We start from the raw sequence: 24261 nt of genomic DNA, 5'->3' as shown, positions 1-24261 counted from the left end.
CTTCCAGATGTTTATCGATTTTTCCCTCCTAGTTTCCACACTTCCACAGGAATGATTACCTCTGTTCCTGGGGACTTTCCTGTAGATTGGTTGTATATCACAATTTTTTTATCTCGTCTCCTCCTATTCCAACCATTAGTAATTGAGCCTCATCTACCTCTAACCTTGGTGTATCAAATTCTTCCATAAACATTTCCATTTGTATCTTTTCTTGATTTCCATATTTCTCTACTGTATACAGACTTTCATATAATTTCTGAAATATTTCTAATACCGCTACAGGATCTCTTGTACCTTCCTTGTTATAGCCTCCCTAACCGTGGAGATGGCCCTTTTAGTGTTCTGTTGCCTGAGTTATTGTGATAATTTTTTTTTCGCTTCATTGTTACTATCAAAAACAGTTGCTTAACAGCAGTCTTTCTAAACTCGTGTATATTTTCGAGGTACTCTCTTATTTTCTGCTTAGTATTCTGCAGTTGATTCTCTTCTTGTTCTGTGAGATTCCCCCATTCTGCAATACTTTAACATTTGTCAGTCCCTCTAAATAATTCTTGTTACTTCTTAACATAGCTCCCTTTTTTTATTTCTACCTTATTTTTAAACTCCAACTTAATTTTATCCCACTCCCTAGCTATATTTTCAGTAGTAATTTCTATCCTCTCAAATAACTCCTGAATAATCTTCACTACCCATGCCTTAAATTCCTCTCTTTTCAACAGATAGGTGGAGAAAGCACCAGTGTCTCATTTTTATTTCATTACCCTGTGTTTTTGTTTTAGTTATTAGTGTTGCATGATCTGAAAATATTATTGCATGTGTATCGGTTAAAATGTTCATGTTTCTGTGAAATGTAAATTATGTCTAGCCTAACTCAGTTTTTACATCTTGGTGAATAATATGTAAATTCACTCCAAACTCCTATTATTGAATTCACATCTTCCATGCCAAATCTTTTCATAAATTTATTCAAAAATCTACCCTCCTTTGTCATACTTTCTCTTCTGGGCCCCCCAGACACATCTTCACTACTGCAAATCAAATTCCATTCCCCACCTATAAGTAATCTTCCTTGCTAAAAACTGAGCATTTATCCCAGAATTTTCATAAGCTCCATTATAGCAGTTTTAGGTAGAATATATGTACATGCCAGTGTAATCCTCCTCCCTTGCCAGTTGCCCCTTAGCACTACAAATCTGCTATTATCTTTTTATCCTCTTCTATCACTATTGGAGCTCCTGTTGCAATTAATATAAGTATTCCTCTTTTGCTGTGTCCCAGATAGTCCGCTGAATAAGCATCCTGAAAACTTTTCTTTTTCAAATTCACATGTTCAGTTCTTTACAAGTGTGTCTCCTATAACACAGCTATTTGCCCTCTACATTTTTAATATAGTTCACTATTCTTTCTTTTTTTATTTATCTATGAGATGATTGATATTTAAAGACATTGCAGAAAGCATCACTGTATTAAACAGTTATTATTCCCACCTTTGTTTATGACACTTTTTTTGTTAAATTTCAAGTTCCAGCTTTTGTGTTACGTGTATACACTGTTTGGCCGGTTGAACTTTTATATAGTTGTTTCTTGTCATATCCATTTGAGCATATGTCATATCATACAAAACATTTTGTTTTATTGTAATTTAATATTGACACAAAAAAAAACTATATACGTGTTCAAATATTGAAGTTTTACCATTCTAATAGGATCAAATGTCCCACACCGACAGCTACACTCACAGACTTGAGTTAACCTAAAAGATAGGATATACATGCTAAGATGCATGGTGCAGCCTGTGCTTCTACTAAGTGCTAACTGGTTTTGCTTATCTTTATAACTCTCCCCAGCTGGGAAAACCCCTGAATACCTTCAGAGAACATTATCTCCTAGCCAGTTTCTCTTTTCTTTTTTCCACAGTCAGTCCATCTCCACCAGCCTGTAACCAATTTCTCTTTTTCAGATTGTCTGCATGGAGACATGACAACCAAACAGCCAATTTCCCATTATCAGATTGTTTCCATGGAGACATGAGGGCCAGATACAGAATTGTTACTAAGCATACATTCATTTGTTAGAAGAAAAGCCCCATAATATTCAATATTCTTTTTCATTTACTTGCTTTTCTCTTAAAGCTTGTTACTAAATCAGTCTCAGGTCATTAATCTAGTCATTTCCCCATGCAAGAATGAGAAAAAGCACATTATTTTTTTCTTTTGTCATGCTCTTTTAACCAGGTTTTTTTCATTGCAGTGCCTACATTTCTTAAAACTAAACAAGAAGAAAATAAAGAGAAGGGGGAAATGAAAAAAAAGAACACAAGTACCTATTTACAATCCCCATTACAATTAAAGTAACTGAGAAAACTTTACTTTATAGCATGCAAAGAAAACCAAACACTACATAAATAATAATATTAAGAAAAAAAATTCTTTGCTTACAGTTAACTTTCTCCCCTCTTCCCCTCCACAAAGCATTTTTCTGAATATTAATGTCATGAAATAGGGCATATACTTGAGTCCCCCACAAGTCTAATATATTCTGAAAATGCCCAGTATTTCCACATTTTCTTGTTCTGTCATATTTCACCAATGTAATTACTGCATTGTAATCCCACATTATGCTTCTGATTTTATTACTGTTCTTCTCCATCTCCCAAATGCTGTCTCTGCTTCATTTCCAACATGCTCTCAATTCTTTTAGACAGCTCTCATGATCCCTTCCTTTCTCTCCAAAGTTTTCTGTTGAAACAATGGAAAAGGTTTCACAGGTACAGTCTCTGTGGTCTTTATTACCAGAAGAACAAGAAGCATAATCTCCTTCCGTTTCATAGCTTACTTTTTGTTGGACAAACTTTGGTATTTCCTCCTTAGCATGTACTACTACAAAAAATTATGTTGTCCTTCCTGGGAAGAATACCTTGAATATAGCTGGGTACAGCAGTTTGAATCTCACACCTGCGTCTCAACATTCTCTAAATAGTGGAATGAATTTACTCCTGTTCTGCCTAGTGTACAATGAATAATCATTCTCCATAAACATTCTGCTGTCTCCCACTTTTAGTATTTTGCCCTTTTGTCACAGTTTTGTCAGAATCAACTCCTCCTGCTGGTAGGATTGCATCTTTACTATTAAAGGTCTGGACTGCTTTCTCATAGGCAGGTTTGGAGCATACACACATCGTACCCTTTCATCTAACAACTCCTGCTGTGGAATAACAGTCTAGTTGCTTATTTGTGCTTTCATAAATTTAGTGTAGTCTGTTTCTTCCAACTTCTCTGGTATAGATGAAAATCTCATGTTTTCACTATATGATCTGGCCTCTAATTGTGCTGTTTTTTGAAACATCTCTTCCTGAGCAGTCTCATATTCAACCAGCTTTTTCTTCATTTCAACATCTGATTTTTGTAGTTTTATCACCTCATCTGAATATCTGTTTAAAGCGCCTTCCATTTTTTCCAGCTTTTTGTTGATTGTGTTGACATACTCCATCAGAGTTTTGTTTATTTTAACCAGGTCTGTATGCAGTTGTCTTATTTTTTCGTGTAGGTTACTAGAAGTCATGTTTGGAGGTTGCATTGTTTTTTGCTGAACAGCTGCAGAACTTTCCCCCAGTTGGTGTTTCTTCCTCACTTTTTAGCTGATTTTTCCAAGTGCTCTGTATTTCTTTTTTTCCTGACATCCAGGCAGTACACTTACTAGCCAGTTACTGAAATTTAGTCATAAACACAAAAGTCTAATGGCCTTCTCTCTTAAGTTTCTGTTTTCACACTGGGAGAGCTAGAGTTAAGCTGTTACTCAGTGTGCAGCCATCTTGTAAGTCCCTTCAGCCTGTGGTCTTGGTTAAACATGGCTATCTAATCAGATAACATGGCTATGCTTTAAAATATCATCTGTATTCCCAAAAATACATTTATGAAGTAAACTGTAATATTATCCAGTCAGTATTTCTGTTAGTCCTTGGATAATATGTTGCATTGTATGTTAATCCAATACAAAAAAAATGTTTTGTGTAATTTATTTTCACATTATTGGTTAATCTGTTTTTAAAGCTGTTTTTGTTTTACTTTTTAAGTTGTAAGTGGGTGACCTTATCTTTTATCTTGCATGTGTTGGTTTATATTGGGGTGAAAAGCATCCATTTTTAATTGTTTACTTTGTTAACAAATTATGGATTTTATTTATATATTTGTTAACTGGGGTGTCCAAGGCAATGACCCTTAAGGATTAGCATGATTTAGGAAATCTGTTGAGACATGTTGAATGCTTTGTAAGCTTTGGTGCCTTATGCAAGCTTTATACAGAAACTTGGGGTGGTAACATGGAAACTCTGGGTAGTATTTTTCTTCTGTCTCTTATTACCTGTTTTCCACAGAAACAGATAAATTATTATATCCTTCCAAGATCACTTTTGCAGTATTACTAACAAATGGGATATCCTGCCAAGAATAGCTGTATATCTGGCCAGCATTCTAAAACTTGGGTGCGCTCCTGTCGTACTTTACATCAGATGCATAACCTAAGCCTAAAGGTGGGAGGTACATAAGCGATGTATGGGTACAAATTGCCTCAGAACTTCTTTACCACCATCTTGAATGCAGAACTTTGCTTTGTTTTCATTCTGGGAGACATGCACGTGGTGCAGCTTCGTAGTTGTTGAGAATGTAATTACCTTGTTGGGACCTCTTTTTGTAGTTATTTTCACTTATTGTACATGTCGAAAAAATGAAAATGTGACTATGGGAGGCAAATTTCTCACAGGGATCACCATTTAATGTGCCTTTTTAAATTAGGAGCAAAATGTAATTGCAAAGACTGTGTGTATGTCCTTTGTCTTGAAGACCCTTCACAACCATCTCAACTTTTTGAAAATATATTTGGAAAACCAAAGGCTTAAAGAGCAATGTTGTCTGAGGGTTCTCTTCCCAAAGTCCAACCATTACCAAAAAAAAAGAAGCCTAAGAAGGCTGAACACCAAGCTTTTGCTGTCTAGTCATCCACCTGTCTCTTTTGTGTTGTCTGAGGAGTCTTCAGACCTCAGACTGTCCTATTTATTTTGGGTGTGTACTGTATCATGACCTCGGTAGAGGTGATATTGCACTTACTAAACATTTGCTTCAGATGAGAATGGGGAACTCTGCTGGTTATTTCTGAGGGACCAGAGGGGATTCCACAGATTTTAGTTAGTAAGTGCCGGGTTCCCTGATTGAGGTCTGTCAGAGCTCTGAGCCAGCCCATTTTATTCAGGCAGATGCCCCACTGAAGAAAAACAGAAGACAAAACATTCTTCTACTCAAGCCAGTAAGGAATCCTAACAAGGAATAGCAGGAGTCTGCACAAGGGCTGTTTAAAGCCATTATGCCCAGTCAGCACTTTCAGGCTGCTGTTCAACCCTATTCCACTCCTTTAAGGAGACAGGTGAATTCTTCGTCTGAGGTTGAACACCAAAATTCAGAAGATGAATATCTGGCATATTCTTCTCAGATCCATTCCCCTTTGGCTCTTGCTTCTGAAGAATCTCCTGATTCTCCCTTAGAGGAGTTTTCCTTCAGAGATACTATGGTTAAAATGATACACTACTTTAAATGGGAAGGCACTAAGATCTCTGCTCAGTAGAGGTTATGATTTTTTTGGCATAGGTGCTCCCAAACACTGACATTCTCCCTGTGCTAGAAGCCCTCCTGGATACTTTTACTAGTGCCACTTTGACACCAGAATCACAACCTTTTGCTCCAAAGAAACCTGATAGGTTTTATAAAGTGCCAGATGCCAAGAAATGTTTTTATGGAAACCCCTCTTCTGACTCAACCATGATTTCTCTTATTACAAAGAAGCCAACTAAGCTATTAGCCTACCCTACAGACAAGGAGAACAGGACTATGGACATGTATGATAAAACAAAAAAAGTTTATATCTCCGCTACCTTAGCCTTTAGAGCAATTAAGTATCAAACTCATATCACCAGATATGTTCTTTCTGTCCTCTCTAATATAGGTGAGGTAATTGTCTTGCCAGAATCTGAGAATAAGTCTTATGCTTTGTAGTTGCTTAACTCTTTCTGTCAGGTATCCAGCACTCTATCAAGTGCAGTTATGATACTGCTATTGCATATTTTCGAGTGGCTGCTTTTGGGTCTGTTAACCACAGGTATATCTAGCTAAGACTATAATCTTTATCAGATATTAAGGCCAAAATTCTGGATTCCCTTCTAGATAACATAATCTCTTTGGTTCTGTAGCTGCAGACCTTTTCAGATCCTTACAAGAAAAAAGAAATAATATGTAGGACTTGAAACAGGTTTTCTTTTCCCCATTACCCAAGTTCCAGGGGAATTACCCAACTTGTGTTTTTTTTCAGGAAAGTTTAAAAATAATCTCAGAAAGGTCAAGGTTAACAAAATGAATTTTAGGATAAATCAAGAACTTCTAAGGCACCTTTCCTTGACAGGCTTCCCTCCTTAGGACTATCTACCCTTACACCCATTTCTCTTGGTCAGGTTCCTGTGTCCCAGAGATTTACCCTTTCTCTGCCAACCTTGAAATCAGTCACAGCAGATAGATGGGTACTTTCTGTCATTGTTACAGAATATATTGGAAGACCATCTCCCTCCCACCACCCCTTTTCTGAAATTACTCAAGCTGCCTCAAAACCAGTTGCCTTTCATCCTTTCTTTTCTACAGAAACTCCTGTCTCAGAGAACTATTCATCCAGTTCCTCCTAGTCAGTTAGGCAGGTGATTTTACTCCAGGATGCTCTTTGTCTCCAGAAAGGGGGGCATCTGATGCCAGTCCTATGTATTTCCTTCCTCAACATCTTTTGAACGTCCCAGGTTTTGTAATGCTAACACTTCAGTCCCTGTTCCCTCAGAGTTTTCTAGTGACTTTGGATATGAAGGGCACATATATTCACATTCCTATCCATCCTCTTTTCAGGAAATATTTTGAGATTTTCCATCTTTTTATCACATTTTCATTTTTCTGCTTTATCTTTGGGCCTTTCTACTGTCCCAGGGATTTTGTAGTATTTAGCTTCTCTCATTTCCTTCTGCATTCTGAAGGAAATCCAAATATTCCACTACTTGGATGAACAACTTCTGCAAGCTCCTTCTCAGGGAATGCTCCTGAAATATCTCATCTTCACAGTGAACCTTATACATAATCTGGGGTTCACCTTAAATCTAAAGAAGTTTGTTCTGACTCCTTTCCAAGACTTGATTTTCCAAAGATGCAGGCTCAACACATTAATAATGACAGTGTTCCTTCCACCAAAGGTTCTGCTTTTGAAGCTGTTCTTTCAGGACCTTCTCATGCGTGGCCTCAGCAAAAGAGTACGTGAGGACCCTGGGGTACATCATCAACGATCCCTATGCTTCTATATGCCAGACTCCATATGAGGAAGTTACAGTGGTACCTCAAGTAAGTTTCTTTTTAGCACTGTTATCCCTTGGACTTCCAAATCCCTCTCTTGTCCTGCATCAGGAAGGAGTTACTTTAGTGGATCAAACAGATTTCTTGCAACTGTGGTGTGACTTTTCTGTTTCCTTCTCCTTGCCAAGAACTGTGGACGGATGCTTCTGACCTGGCATGGAGAGCCTGTTCCAACAACAACAAGGTTCTGGGGGGGGGGGGGTGGTTGGTCTATCAGAGAACGAAAAAAATCACAAAAAACATTAAGAAGATGAAAGCTCTTATACTGGCCCTTAAGTCCTTGAATCATCTTTGGACTTCAGGCCCCCTCAGTGTCTTTACAGACCAGACCATGGTCAGATTGATACATAAGCAAGGGGTAACAAGTCTTTACCACCTTTACAGATTAACCTTGATGCCTGGGAGACTGCCACCTAGCACAACCTTCTCCTTCAGCCAGTATATATGCCCTCAAAAAGGAACACAATGGCAGACACTCTGAGCTATTCCCAGGCAGATCCTGACAAATGAATGTCAAAAAGAGAGGTCTTCCTGGACATTTTCTATCAGTGGAGTATTCCCAAAATAGACCTTTATTGCCTCCAACCACAACAGGCATTTAAATCTGTTCTGCTCCAGGAAACCATGCCCACAAGCATGGAAGACAGACAACTGTGTCTTTTTCTTGGAAGAGAGGATTCCTATACACTTACTTTCCCTTACCACTGATACCAAAAGGCCTTCTTCAAATCATGAAGGACAGACTGGAAATCTTGGTTACCCCCTTGTGGCCAATGTAACAATGGTTTCTCCTCCTTTTCCACTTGGCCAGGGACAATCTTCACAGGTTTTCTCAGAGGATGAACTTACTCACACAGAACAAGTGCTCTCTCATTCAGCCTAGTCGTCAAACTCTGCATTTGACCCTTTTGGTTGATAAGAGTTTTGATTCATTTCAGGCCCCACTTTTCAGACAGTATGTTTCAAGTTTCACAGGAGGTTAGAAAACCAACAACTATAAAATCTAATGTTTCGAAATAGAGAAGATTTTCTTTGTGTTGTCAGTAGAGGAACCAGGACCCCTTTTGAGTGGAATTCATACTGTTCTCTCTTACTTGTGTTCTCTCTTATTTGTGCGAGTTGCTCCCCTTTGGCCTTGCATACTCTTCTGAAAAAGCTCATTTGTCAGGCATATCTGCTTGTCTGCCTGTAGATCCACCTTTTTCTGCACGCTTTAACGTCTAACAGTTTTGAAAGGTGTCCTCCACATCATGCGACCAAGAAAATCCACCCCCCCCCCTCCTTGGCCTAAGTTATGATCTGGAAAAAGCTGTTCTTTGCACCTTTTGAGCCAGCTATGAGTCCTTCCTTAAAGTTTTATATTTGAAAACCATTTTGTAAGCGGCTCTTAGTTCAGCGAGAAAAATATCTAAGCTGCAAGCTCTGATGGCCATTTCACCCTTGTTTCCCATAACAGGGTCACACTTAGAACTCTTCATTGTGGTTAATGTAATTGTCCTTGAACAAATCAGTCTCCCTTCCTTCTTTTCCTCTGCTTAGAATAGAGGGGGAAAATGCTTCATTCATTGGATGTTCATAGGCAAATTAGGTTATAACTGGACAAAACTAAGGACCTTAGAAAATCAGACCAGCTTTTTGTCTGTTTCCAAGAGAAGAAACTGGGCTTGCCCATCTGTTAGCGAACCATTTCCACTTGGCTTTCTAAAGCCATTTTCTTTTGTTATATTCCTGGCAGCTTCCCACTTTTTTGAAAGCCCATTCTACCAGAGCAGTATCTTCTTGTAGAGCTTTTTTAATGGCTTAGATTCTATAATTATTCTGAAACAGGTAGTTGGTCTTCTGTCCTCACATTTACTAAGCCTTACAAGCTTAATGTGTTTTCTAGAGCTAGAACAGGAGGGTGTCCAAGGACCATTTTGCAGGGTTTGGTGGCTCATTGCTCAGCTTGCTGTTCCTCCATTCCTTCTGAACAGCTTTAGTAATTTTTCATCAGTTAGTAATACTGCAGTACTGATCTTGGAAGGAGATAGTACAGTTATGTAAGAACTTATATTAGTAGATAATCTACTGTAATACTGTTATACATACCTCTCAACCTGGAAACATCAAAAATCTGGACAAGGCCCATAAAAATAGGTACATATCTGTACACTGATTAACGTAAAATTTGCATACATAATTACATAACCCTGTCCATTCCAATGGAATTGTGGGATACCAACTTTCAAACGCAAACTGAAGAACAGAACCGAAATATAGCACCAGAGTCCCCGTGCAGCCATTCCAATGTCCCTATTACCTGGCTATTTTACCCCATTTACTGTAAACACGAATGTGTGCATACTGATTTACTTGTACAGTGATTATTTGGATTTTATTTTTACATTTTATAGCACAATGCACAAACACTAATAGATATCTGCTAAACAAAGCAATACTGTCTCACAATGAAAATAGACTTGGCATTAAAACTTCTCTGCACTTGAAACTCACATTCATTGAAACCCACTCCACATCCAAAGAAAATGCATCTGGCCAGTGGTGGGTAAAGATTACCTTTGGGCTGTTTGTAAATCATAGGCCCCTTTCACACAGAAAACAAGAAACACACATGCTCCCTGACTTTATTAAATTATATTCCTTGTATAATACAGCACACTTGTTAGACTTAAGTTAGAGTGCATTTTAAATTTATTGTTTAAACATTTTTCCAGTAGGCAATGAAACACAATGCATGAACTAATAATGACAAAACTGCCGTATTCAGAACATTTCCATCTTAAAAGTATACTTCCACACACACAATCGCATTTTAAATGTATTGTTTGAACATTTTTCCAGTAGGCAGTGAAACAAAATGCATGAACCAATAATGACAAAACTGCCCTATCCAGAACATTTCCATGATAAAAGTCTACTTACACACACACACACACACACACACACACACACACACACACTATAGCCAAATTAGCAGTTTCCTGAAAGACAGGAAGACTGAAACTTAAATGGCTATCATTTAGTGAATTCAGTTCTCAATTCTCACCATAGCTCTCAGCCTCTTAGCACAAAAAACCTGGACAAAGCCATAATGGGGGAATACAGAATTCAGTTCTCACTTCTCACCATAGCTCTCAATGTCTTAGCACAAAAAACCTGGACAAAGCCAATAATGGGGTAATACAGACACCCAAAATGGGGACACATTTCAAATACTGATCTTACAAATGTAGAAAATTACTAGAATAAAAGGTTTTGTTTTTCCATTTATTTTCTGAAGAATATGAAGTCTGAAATTCAAATGCCTGTCAGTATTTAGTGAATTCAATCCTTCAGTGATTTGCCACAAAAATACTGAAAACCACAGATTTAATTAGGAACAGAACAAAAATATGAGGCATAAATTCACAAGTGGTGGTGGCTAGGGACATTAGGCTCAAGGTACAGGGTTTGAGTCCGAGTACCTCTAGCCACCAGGTGTTTTTCAGTTGGCATTTTCACATACACACACACGCAAACACACACCCACACACACACACAAGCTTAAGCATGGAGAAACTCAGAAGTAAACTCTTTCTGTTCAACTTCGCGCAGCACGTTAGTGAAGACAGTACCTTTAAAAGTCAAATCCGTTCTCCGTATAGAGCTCTGCAGCAGTTGTTTCCTTGCAGAAACTCAGAAATAAACTCCATACTACTTTCTCTTGTAGAGCTCTGCAGCAGCAGTTGTTTTCTTGCAGATCCATTCAAACAGCCTGAAATGTGTGGATGTGAGCCCGTGAGCTCAATTCCGACAGGCTGACGTAGCTGGACCCCAAAACTCGGTAAAAAACGAGTAATTCGGTATGGTTGGGAGGAATGCTGTTGCATTATAATGATCACACTCTCCTGGACCTTCTTTTGACTGTTTTTATTTTTTCCTGGCCAAAATGGACCTCTTTCTTTTTTCTTTTTGTTTGTTTTGTGGACAACTCCCACAAGTAATAATGATGTGCTAACCTATGTAATAATGTGATGCAACTTAAGACAGTATTGTATGCAATCTATTACTTTAACTTGTATAGTTATATTGCAAGTTGTTTATTTCACAGAATGTGCTGTCTGCCTTATTAACAGGGAGCTTCAAATATGTTGTACACAGATGAAGTTAATAACCTTTTATTCTTACTTATCATAGTCTGGATTACACTTTACTAATTAAACACTCAGCATAGCTGATGAGTGCTTGGTACAAATAATGCCATGCCCAAGTATGCAGCAGTAGTAAACTATTAAGTACATTTGTTCAGTTGAATGAGGGAGAAAAAAAAACATTATCAGACGTTTGAGAAGGCAGCCATTTCTGAATGTTGTGATTATCACACCATTTATAGGGACTTGAGGAATCCTACATCATCTGCATTAACTGGTTCAAGTGGAGCTCATCACAATTAAAACTGTGATCTGAGTAATTAATCCATGAGGTACTCCAGAATTTGATTAAACAAAGGGTGGAAATGTAATAAACCACCATAAACTTTGCTTTTGTACTCCTCCAGATTTTCATCCAATTTACTGATAAAAAAAAAAAAAAATCACGAATGCATTTGTGGGATCACTACCACTGTAGCGTATATTTCACAAGGTGTCTTATATTATATGTACACATTGCAAGTATTTTTGCTAACTCCACTTAATGTTTTGTCTTCCAGTAGTTACACCACTGGTGTAGGGTATTGTTCCTTAACTGTCTAGTCAGTTATTGGGGATACAACTGCAGTCCCATATGTTGCAGGGCCAGACAGGGAGAGGAGTAATTAGAAGTGAGTGATGCACAATTCTTTTATCCTTGGCATTCCTGGGAGGGGGGGTGTAACTAACCCAGAAAACAAAGGATAAATATTTTTTTTTTTTCAGAGCAGCATTGCTTCCAAATGGAGGAAGGTGCCTATACTGGTGTACTCACAATTTATACACACGTGCACCCTCTAACTTGAATCTGGCAGTGCCTTGAGCTATGACCATCGGGGTGCATAGCACCTCAGGGCATGACTGGTTTTATGCTAAAGAATCCCCTTGGATCTAATGGTGCTAGCGTCCCACCATGATACCACAGTAAGGAGTCACTGTCTGGTATTGCAGTGGCATGAAATATCTGGAATGGAAACAGCAGTAATGAAGGAGAAATCAGGGCTGCTCATTGCCATCCTAGGTTAGTGGTTGTTAGAAAAATACACTGAATAAGTAGTTATCTTTCACAGGTGTTTAACATATTTGCCCTGATATTAGAACTTAATACTGAGCACTTCATTAAGTTGATGAGCAACCTTGATAACATTCTGCTTCATCTTAACTTATTCAGCTTTTACTTATTATGTAATATTTTGATACAAATTTCATAAGCACATAGCTGGGCAGAAGTTGCTGTTGTTACTGAATGTTTGCCATGCTTACTAAACAATGATGAAAAAATGACATTGATGATTTAATGATCTGTTGAGTTGATAAATTCTATACCATTGCACCTGTTTGGTACCATGTTCCTCCACTCCTCCACTTTAAAACAGAAAACATGTAGATACTTGAAGCAGTGGTAGACAAAACTCCTGCACAGTAGTAGGGAGACATGATTTTCCCATCTCTGAAACGAAGGTTGAGATGGCTTTCTAGACTAACAAAAAAAAAAATCTCAAAAGTGTAGTGGATGTAGTATTTTGTATAGTTAAAGTAATTAATTTGTAGTGAGAGAAATGGAATTGAAGTGGCATAGAGGGCTTGACAGTAAGACAGCTGCATCCCAGTGTTGTGAGATGCAGAGTCTACATATTTTGTTACAAATAGAACTTTATGGCTAAGAATTTAAGTGGTGGTTATTAAGAAACATTGGGGTTTATTATTATTATTATTATTTTATGCTTTTTTATATACAGAATTCTCCAGCTGGACAGGCATTTCATATGCATGCAGGAAGTCTGGTCGGAATGTAACTGTGACAGCAAATTGTTTTCAAACACCTTCTGTAAGGCAGCAAACACATTTCTTACAAGAAGAGGAACTTGCAGGAGTAAATACTGCAGCGATTTTCAAGTGTACTGCATTAGAAGTAGTGCTAGAATATCAGTGATCACATTTTTTGCAGTTAAAATTATAATTTTATCATGGAGTTTGTGATTTATGCCTTTACATAGGATTGCCAGATGTTTTATATAGGCAAGTCCTTCCCTAATATCATAATTTGGATGCAGTAGCATATGAGAGATTGTGATGCTGGGAGCAGAGAAGAGTTCTTAGTGCTGACATCAAAGACTGTATCAGTGTTAATTTTATGAACTCTAACCATAGTCTGAATTAGGAATGGAGTCCATTTCCATCATGATACTAGAAACCCCAAGTGCTTGGAGAAATTAAAACATGAAAACTATCTGAATACCATGGTAGTAAACTTTAACACAGTGGTCTGTGGTATTTTATTCTCCTTGCATTTTTTTCTGAAACTATTAGGTTTGTGATACATCATATAATCTTCTAGCCTGTTTGTTCAAATACTTTAATTGTGCATTTATCATATGTTTAGGAACTGAATGAAGATCACAGCACACCCAAAAAGGAGAAACAAGAACGGATATCGAAACATAAAGAAAACCTCCAGCACACACAGGCAGAAGAGGAGGCTCAACTTCTTAGTGATCAGAGAACGTACTATGAGAAGAACTGTCGCCTCTTTAAAAGAAAGTTCATGCAAAAAAGGCATGAGATTGAGCAGCAGCATATCCGTGAGGTAACTGGGTCTAAATACATTAATATATATTTTCTCTACCAGAGCTATAATATAGATGGTAAAGGTTTAATTTCTTTTTCTCCTAGGTTCCTCAACTCTCTAACTCTCCCATAGGTATTTAACTATGAGTGTATCTAAGCTCTCCAAAACTCCTAGAGCTACTTATCCCATGACACTGTTGTGTAAATGTTGTAAATAGCATCATAGTTTAAATGAGTGCATACAAAGTGTTTTTTTCTACTTTTATTTTAATGGTGTATATGCAAAGTGTTTCCACACATACTTTACAAGAGTGTTTTACCAAGGAGAGAAAACAGTGAGAGAAGAAAGGTGCCACTTTTGAGATTTTAAGTATTTTCTTCTGATTTTTTTGTTTAAAATTACTGCTTTGCCGCCTACTTTTCGGCATTTTCCGGCTTGCTAAAGTTGATATCTGTATTAGAAACAGTATTTAGAACACATCTAGAGCCTGTTTACTGCATTTTCTGTGTTGCACTTAATTTAAAATCAGTTTTCTTAAAACTGCATTTTACCTGAATCTGGCCTAGCACTCAAGTGTGGGGTCATTTATTGCACTGTTCTGACTATTTTGCTACTTGTATATCTCTGCTACCTTTAAACTAAAACAAACAAACAAAAAATCTTGCTTTTTTCCCACTTTCTGAAATTTAAGAAAGTTCACTTACAGATTTGCTGTTCTGAACTGTTTGTAAGTTTCTTGGAGGCCAGTGCTTGCTTGGGCTAAAGGGAAGTTTCTGTGTTCACCAGTGGCGGTGGTTAACACTGAGCAGCCTGCCTGTCCTTGTAGGAGTGGTTACTACCTAGAAGCTGTAGTTTTATTGGACATTTTGGGTCAATTCCAAACTCCTTGATCTCTCTCTCTTAAAACCCTGCAACTCTCTTTTTGCGTGGTCGTGCACACAGAGCAGTGTTGGGCAGCGCCGCTTAAACAGGTTTAAACTATTCCCGGCTCCACAAAGTCTGCTCTTCACTTTTTCCCTTAGAACTGCTCTAAATGTCAAAATAAGCACTCTATTTTCATTCTAAAGCCCTGCACTTGCTCGTACAAGTAATCTCATAGGTAAACACTAATAAACTTAAGCACTACATCCTCTTATACTCCTTTTAAGCACTTGCTCCCTATTGGTTCTTTCTAATCGGTCAGTAAGTAGTTCCCTATATTATTCAGGCATGTCCAAAGGTCAATTTTGGGTTTACTCTCCAGTCCAGCTGGTGAATCTGGGAATCTTGAGGCTATGTTACAACTGCCTTATGTATACAGACCACCCTCTCCTCCTCCCAACAAGCTCAAATATATGCGAGAGATGCAACTATATAGCCAAACTGGAGGCTAAGCTCCATCAACCCAGTACTGGCACAGCCTGTCAGGAGGAGAAGGTAACCACACACACCACAAATTCAGTTTCACATAGACCTGTCGCATCAGCAAACCAAACACATAAAAACATACTTGGAGGCTCTAAATAAAAATCTGCCTAAGCAGCAGAGACCTCCAAAGCAGACATCCAAGCAACCCCTACCACGAAACAATACCCACATAGCTCACAAAGTCAGTGTGCCACACAGTCACAGCCCTTAAGGTTAAACAACACACCTAATACACTTGTAATAGGTGACTCTGTTGTCAGACACACTGAGGTCCCACTCACCAGGCTGAACAAGGAGAAGGTCACTGTAAGATGCCTGTTGGGTGCCAGGATCCGCCACATAACACAAGCATTCAGGTCACTCCAAAGCAAGTACAAATATGACTCCATCATTGTCCATGCTGGTGTGAATGACCTGAGACGTACCTCCCTGGACTACATGAAAAAAGACATAGAGGAGCTCTTTGATCATGTAGCCCAGGCCGGTATGACCCTGACCTTGAGTAGCATCTTACCCTCACCAAGAATGATGCCACAGTATAAAGACAAAATGATCAATTTTAACAATTGGCTAAAGTATTGGTGTCATTCAAAGGGGATCCAGTGTCTGTCAGCCTGGGATGACATGCTCGACAAGCCACGTTGCTTCGCTAGGGACGGCTTGCACCTGCCACCCCTGGGTTTTCGAATACTGTCAAAGGCTCTTTCCTCCCCCATAATGCCTTTTTTAGGCAAGGCTCAAAAGACAAACCCACCTCCATAGACAACACAAAGAAAAAAAACTAAGGGTAATGCTGCTCAATGCCAGAAGTCTAAACCTCAAGATGCACGCACTCGAAACTGTCCTCAGTATAGAGAATATCGATATCTGTGCAGTAACAGAAACCTGGTTCAAGGCTCCCGAGAGCACCCCAGCACTAACAGGTTATACTTCATACCATGCCTTCCGGCCCCAAAACTCAGACCGAACCACAAAAGGAGGGGGAGTATCCATATTTATCAAAGATACCCACACCTCCAGGTTAGTGGCACTGCACGAAGCATCGGAGACCATCCATGTGCAACTAACAGTGGGCAAAACTGCCTTTCAGTTTGTAGCCTGCTACAGACCACACTCCCAAACACAGGAACCTCACTCGGCTTTCCTGAAAAAACTGGAGACGAAGAAGGTCTCTCCAAACACCATTATATTGGGTGACTTCATCTACCCAAACATTGATTGGGAAAACTACTCAAGCCCGAACACCCTCACCCAACAGTTCTTAGAATTTATAAACTCAAATGCTATGGAACAGCTGGTCACCACTCCCACAAGAGGGGAAAACATATTGGATCTGGTCATCACCAACATGGGGTCTCTATGTTCCACACCAGAGGTATACCCCTCATTGTTAAGATCAGACCATAAACTAATCTCACTGGACATCCATATTCCATCCCCACTCCTAGCCAAGGAAAACACGGTGAAGAACTTCTCAAAAGCAAACTTCACACTTCTCAAAACCGAGGTGGAATCCTTCAAAGCCCCCGGGCCAGTGGAAAATACGGCCCAAAATGCAGAATCCTTTACAAAAGCATTCTATGGACATCTATAGGAATGCATGGAGCATGCTATCCCAAATAAAACCAAGACTCACTCCTCCAAAGGCAGGAGACCTGTCTGGTGGACCCCGGCCATAAATAAGCTATGCAACAGAAGGAGAAAGCTACTACATGATAGAGCAAAATCCCAAAAAGGGAAGGCGTCTCTGATCAGTACTAGCAAGAAATAACGATCCCTCATAAAAATCATCTAAGGCCAGCTTCGAAAGAAAAATTGCACAAGACACTAAAGATAATCACAAGGCCTTCTTTAGTTATGTCAGAAACCAGGGAGGCAACTCCCAGATATGCTCTGAGTTAGTGAAAAATGACAAAAAATACGCTGAACCCACAGACATTGCCAACATCGTGGCAGAAAGGTTCAGTGCAACCTTCTCTCCCCCTTCTCTCCCCCTTCCCCCCAAAAGAGCAAATGTCTATCCCAACAGAGTGTAGCCTTCCTGAGATCACAGATGCACAGGTGAGAGCTGCCCTCTCCAAAGCAAAAAACACAGCATCAATGGGACCAGACGGTGTCCCGGGCTGCACCTTACACAAGCTCCAAGAAGAACTAAACCCTCATATAAAGTCACTGTTCAATCTCAGCCTTACTACAGGATATGTACCCAAGGAGTGGCGTACAGCAACAGTGGTCCCACTCCACAAAGGTGGTGCCACAACAGACCCCGGAAACTATCGCCCTATAAGCCTAACTAGGCTGGTCTGCAAAGCTATGGAGCGTATCATCATGGAAATCATAAACAAAGACATTGGGAACCTCCAGACACTGGATCCTACCCAATTCGGCTTTGTTAAGGCCAGATCTTCCCTCTTGAACCTGGTCAACTTCTTTGAAATAGTTACCAAAGCCATAGATGAAGGGAAGGTAGTCCACACAGCCTACCTGGACCTTGCAAAAGCTCTTGACACAATACCCCACTCGGGCATCATAAATAAGCTCACCAGCTTAAATATCAATCCCTATGTCACAAGATGGGTTGCAAACTGGCTCAGGGATAGAACCCACATGGTCAGAATAGCAGGTGCCATGTCAGACTCTAAACCAGTTACAAGTGGCATCCCACAAGGCTCAGTTCTGGAACCTCTCTTGTTCGGTATATATTTCTCAGAGGTACAGGCTAACACGGGTGGACTATGGCTGACCAAGTTCGCAGATGACTGCAAACTGGGTGCTGTAATCGACTCTCCGGCTGACACAAGCATCCTCCAAAAGGGTCTCACAGAGACGGATAACTGGTGCCAGAGCCATGGCTTAAAGCTAAATGCCAAAAAGTGCATAGTCATCCCCTTTGGGAAAAACAAAGTGCCCACAAATTACTACATAGGTGGTAATCCATTAAGTACGGAAGAAGTAATTAGGGACTTGGGGACCCAAGTAGATAGCAATCTCTCCTTTGACAATCACGTTGCCAAAGTGGTTAGAAAGACCTTTTATATAGCCCACCTTATCATGAAAGGATTCACATCTAGATCAAGAGAGGTCATTGTGCCCCCTCTACTCATCACTTGTCAGGCCCATAATTGAATACATTGCCCCATTTGGGATGCACCTTACCCGACACCTGCAGCAACTGGAAAGACCCCAAAAGTACCTCACCAAGAGGATCAAGGGGCTCAAACAGATGCCCTATGCAGCTCGGCTAAAGAAACTCCAGCTCTACTCAGTTGTGTACCGCCTACTCAGAGGCGATCTGTGTCTGACGTATAAAGCCATGTCCAACCCAGAATTAATGGACGTGCTTCACCTCAGTAAATCCAAATCCCTTAGAGCTACACGCTCCAGGGACTTGAACCTCAGCACAGAAATAAATAGGACATGCTGGAGGGACAGATTCATATCCCAGAGGCTCCCCTCACTCTGGAACAAAATCCCAATCCATGTTAGGCAGAACCCCTCACTGACCCTCTTCAAGAGAAATCTTAACGAGTGGATGGGAGATTGTAAGTTTACCCCTGGGATCTCTTCTGTGTCCCTGCTTGACAGAGGTACAGTAAGCTAACCTTAAAAGGGCTACCTTCTGTGACCTACTATACAGAGGCACAGTCAACTAATCTAAAAGGGTGGCGAAAGCCAAACACACTCTGGCTAGGCTTACAAATGCCCTAGGGCAGATATGAACCTGTATAACCCTCAAGATCAACCATAATGATTTTTGTCTGACTATGTGTGATACTGAAAGTACATATGTTGTAAACTGTTCTATACAATCTATCTTTTATACTTCTATACCTATACCATAATATGTATTTTGGAGCTTTTCTCCCCGGACCTCCACTGAAAACGGGTCCTCTGGACCCAGTGGACTTCACTGGTAATCAAGCTGGAAATAAATAAATAAATAATTTCCCAAATTCCAAGTCTCACTACAATAGTACTATGAGGTGGTAATAGTCTAGTACTTGCATATGAACTTATCTGCCCTAGCAGGCCATTTTAAGCCTTGCCAGTTTCCATCAAAGGTAAGAGTCAAACCTTGTACATTGTGTCAGTAAGGTAAACATCTTAAACATTATGCCAACCCCCCCAACCCCTAATCACTGGTCTTAGATGATTACTTCCACTGCAGAGACACTAGATTCTTAATTTTTTATTGTTACATTTTAAAGCTCTCTAAATTACCAAAGTCCATCTCTAACCAGACCTAAATTGAAAATAGTTTCTTCCCAGTTTTATATTCACATTATCTATATTTGAGAAAATTTGTTATTTCTGGTATTCATTTTGGGTCTTAAAAATGAAATTCCCAAAATGTATTCAATTTCCTTACTCTTCAGACTTTTGTAAATCTACATTAATTCTGTCCTCATAAGTCTATAACAAACTGAGAATAACTTAATATTCGTAAGTATTTCTTCATTGGTCAAGTTTCTTACACCTTTCAAATTCCTAGTAAAATATTTTTTGCTCTCTTTACAGTTTATTACTATCAGACTGAGAATATACAAAATCCAACCCCATTTTCCAGGATTCATCTAATTACAGATTTAAAAGTGGTCTCAATACACAAACCTCTCTAGAGGACATTGTATTCTTATTGTAATATACTTTCTCACAATTTTACTCACTTGACCTTCAAAACTTAACGTACCATTTACTATAACCCCCAAGTCATCAATATCCACACATTCCCCAATAATAGTCAAATCCAAACTATATAAGTACCTTGAGTATTCTTTTCTAAAATATAAAAATTTATGTTAACAAATTATCTAAATCATTTTATCTTTTACAGAAGATGCTACACCAGCATTGTTACATCATTTGCAAACTTACCAGTCTAGCAATTTCCTATTACAGGGATGTCAACATAAAGACATGGAAAAGAAATGGGTTCCAACATGGAGCCCTGAGGTAACCATATGTTAATATTAAATTCCTTAGACTTGGCCGCATGTACACAGAGTCTAGCTGATATGCTGTGTAACAAATCTACTGCTCATTGGACAACATAGTGATTAAATCCCAATCTTTCCAGGGCTTGTAGAATTATTTGACACAGTACAGTATAAAAAGCTTTTGCCAAGTCTGGGTATATTACATCAGCAGATAAATAGCTTAAACAATGTCAGTATAGAAGTTTATAAAGGTTAGTTATAGTTGACCTTCCTTTAGTAAATTCACAATACCTACCTTCCAACTGGTATTTCTAGTATGTTTAGAAAGATCCTTTCAAAACTTTTTCCAATCAAACTAGTAAGTCGTCTTCTTCTTCTTTTGGCTTTTCCCAGTTAGGGGTCGCCACAGCGGATCACCTGTCCGCTCATGATTGGCAGTAGAGTTTTACGGTGTCGAGTTGCCAGACCGGCGCCCAACCTTCCACGGAAGTCACACACGCACACACACTCATACCTAGGGCCAATTTAAAATGTCCAATCCACCTACTGCATGTCTTTGGGATGTGGGAGGTAACCAGAGCACCCAGAGGAAACCCACGTGACCACAGGGAGGACATGTAGACTCCGCACAATAGGCATGCCCAGCCGGGGATCGAACCGGAGAACCTCTTGCTGTGAGGCGACAATGCTAACCGCTGCACCACCGTGACCACCCAATCAAACTAGTAAGTCTAATAAGTCTAAAAGTAGTTGCTTGATATGATCTCCTCCTTATGAATTGGATAACATTAGCACATTCCCACTGCTTAGGGACAATTCCAAATAGCAGAGATTCTTCAAAGAGGAATCTTAAACAGACCAGTATAGATTCCTTTATATTTGTTAAGAAAGATCCATTCAATTCCTCTGGTCCAGGCGAATTTTAACCAGTTCCCCAATTATTATAGAACATTGTAAATTAAGATAATTCTAATCACCCTCTCCAATCTTAGAAAAAAAATTGCAAAGGTTACCACTAGCATTCTTGGTTCTATAATTGCATTGTTACCATCACTAACCTTAATATTGCCACTTAGACCCTTATGGCATCTATCTAAAAAAACACTTTGTCCACGACACTTTCTCTAAGTTTATACTTCAAACACCCTTTTATCTCTTTGAGTGGATCACCATACAATTCTTGTAAACTTCATTATTTCTATAAGACAGGTTTTCAGTCATTGTTTTTTCTCCTTTTTCTTGTTTTTGTATATCTTTGATGCTTGCATTCATCCAAGAGTGGAAGACATGTTTGTAATGTATATATTTTCTTCTTTTTGGAACAGAATCTTTAATTAAAGACTCCATTTTATTATTAGATAAAGCCCATGTTTAAACATTATAACTGTTCAAATTTCTTCTTCCACACAGCATTGTTGATGGACCAATAATCGGTTATGTAAGAGTTTTTTCTTCCACATTTAAGTTCAGTTTTTGATTTAAGAAACCCTCAGTAGTACATCTGTCTACCATATGATCCAAACTGCCTAGTGGTTCACCACTTCTGAGACCTCGAGTCCAGGAGATGATAAACGAACATCTAGAATATTTCTCTGTCCCTAGTTGGGACAAAGCCATTATGTACTCCAGTTAGATTTTTTTCCTTATCAGTATTTGAGAGGTATTAAAATTGCTTCCAAGAATATAGTTGGTACAAAAATGCATCCTTTAGGTTCTTGCACCCATCTCCTTGCTTCTTGTCTATCCATTGGTGGTATCATATTAAATCTAATAAATTCAGCTTTTTCCTGTAACTGTCAATGATAGAATTTCAGATCATTCACCATAGTATACCAGCTATATTTTATATACTCATTCATGCTGATTGATACTCCACCCTCTTTCTCACTACTCCTAATATTATGAAATGCCTTGTACTCTGACTTCCATGGCATCACTAAACCATGTTTCAGTAATAATTCCTATATTGTCTTCCAAAGTAACACCTTTAACTTTTTTATTTTTCTATTCAACCTTCTTGCATTAAACACAACTACCAGTAGTTTTTTTCTCCCTTTTGCCATATCCATCCTTTACATTATCAGCTCTACCTCTATGTGGCTAAAAATTGTATTGACTAAGTGAGTTAAATGATAACATCAGATGCAAAATATGCCTTTTGGCCTATCATATACTCCCACATGTACAAATGGAAATTTTTGGGCTTATAACATCATTCTTCTTATCCTGTTGTTTACACTACTGGCAGTAAATTTCAAAAATCTCTCCATATTGTTAGGCAGGGAAGATGTCTATGAATGTATTCTTCATCACCATACATTGAACAGTGCCCTGTAATCATTCTCACTTCCGTATATCATTAATCTTCCATTTATTATTATCTCCGAATGTTGAATTATCCTGTAACAATCTATAAACTCCCACATGCTGTCAGCCATTCTAGCCCCAAAACCAAAAAGTAAAAAAGTCGCACAGACAAATATAGTAAAAACTACAAGAAAAACCTAGCCAAGCTAGAGTTTTCACTGTGTGATGCCTTAAACCTCCTGTAATAGATGCCCATGGGATGAATATATGCAAGTGACCCTTAAGGGCATCAAGTGTTTCAGCTGTATGGCTTCTGAATGTCCATGACTTTTTCGTCTTTCTTTTTTTAATGTTTTTGTGGATACATTCGGGCCAACAAAGCCAAGATCAGGCATTATGATCTTCTGCTTATCTATTTGTGGGATATAATGTTTCACCCTACCCACCCAACATTGAATTCCCAATAATAAATAACTGTCCTTGTGTACAGGACCTTGAATTTTTATTTACGTCTAAGTCCTTCTGTTCATTCATTTCTTACCCTTCTCACTACTCCTGCCTTAAAGAAATCCCACTCAGTATTTGCTACTGTGTAGTAGTCCTTAAGTTATTAATGTCCTTTGGAACCTCTTGACCATTCTTTTATTGCCCTTCTAGTTCACTAAGCCTTTAAAGGCTACAGATTCTGTCTCAGTATACACATCTAACTGTTAAATTCTGATGTTCTTTACTTACACCACTGATTGCCCTGGCATTCAAATCTACCCCTTCCTAGATTACTTGAATGCCATACGTCCTGCAGTAGTCTATTACTGGATTCAGGCATTTGATGAATATTCTGGGTGCAGGGGATAAGCCAAGGGGCAGAGCAGAGAAGAGAACTGGTACTGATTTCTACCTGCTTTGAAATAAAGATGCTTCCTGTGGAGCTTTGCAATGTGAATATGTAGCTAAACATTTTTTAGATCCAAGATGACCATGAAGGCATGAGGAGAAAGTATATTTTGAACATGGGGACCAGAAGGAATCTGTTTAATCTTGAAAGGTCTAGGACGGGTCTCTAAGTTCCCTCCTTTCTTGAAACAAGAAAAATTCAGGAATAATACTCCTTTCTTGGAGGGGGCCATTTTTCCATGGAGCCTTGCTTTAAATGTAGCCTTACTTGGGTCAGAGCTTCTCATACTTGATTTTTGGTACAGAAGGAATGTCTGCAGGCTTTGGAAAATAGGTGAAAGTCTGTAACCTGTCTTGATAAAGCCCAGCACACATTTGTCTTGTGTTATCTTGGTCCATTTTGTGGTAAAAAAGGGAAACCCTTTACCTAGTTTTGAAGGTAAATGGAGGTTTGAGAGAAAGGGGAAGTGAGGATGGTTGGGAATGAACTTGAGGGAGCAGGGAGGGATTGGCTGAGTCATGACTGGTCACTGCTGTGACCTTGGTGTCAGGGT

The 24261-nt window shown here is 39.0% G+C and overlaps 1 protein-coding gene across 3 annotated transcripts in view; it reads left to right on the top strand.

Annotated features, from left to right (window-relative positions):
- TAOK3 (TAO kinase 3) overlaps window positions 1–24261 on the top strand; it is a 2060965-nt gene that overhangs the window by 1806661 nt on the left and 230043 nt on the right. For all 3 annotated transcript variants that reach the window (XM_044068327.1, XM_044068326.1, XM_044068325.1), the window contains one exon: window positions 13977–14180. In XM_044068327.1, the coding sequence (XP_043924262.1) occupies window positions 13977–14180 (204 nt within the window). The remainder of the gene's footprint in view (window positions 1–13976; window positions 14181–24261) is intronic.

Source organism: Protopterus annectens, chromosome 4.part0 (assembly GCF_019279795.1).
Source record: "Protopterus annectens isolate FY-2018-M chromosome 4.part0, PAN1.0, whole genome shotgun sequence".
NCBI lineage: Eukaryota > Metazoa > Chordata > Ceratodontiformes > Protopteridae > Protopterus > Protopterus annectens.
The sequence above is the reverse complement of the archived record's forward strand: the minus strand, read 5'-3'. Positions and strand labels throughout refer to the sequence as shown.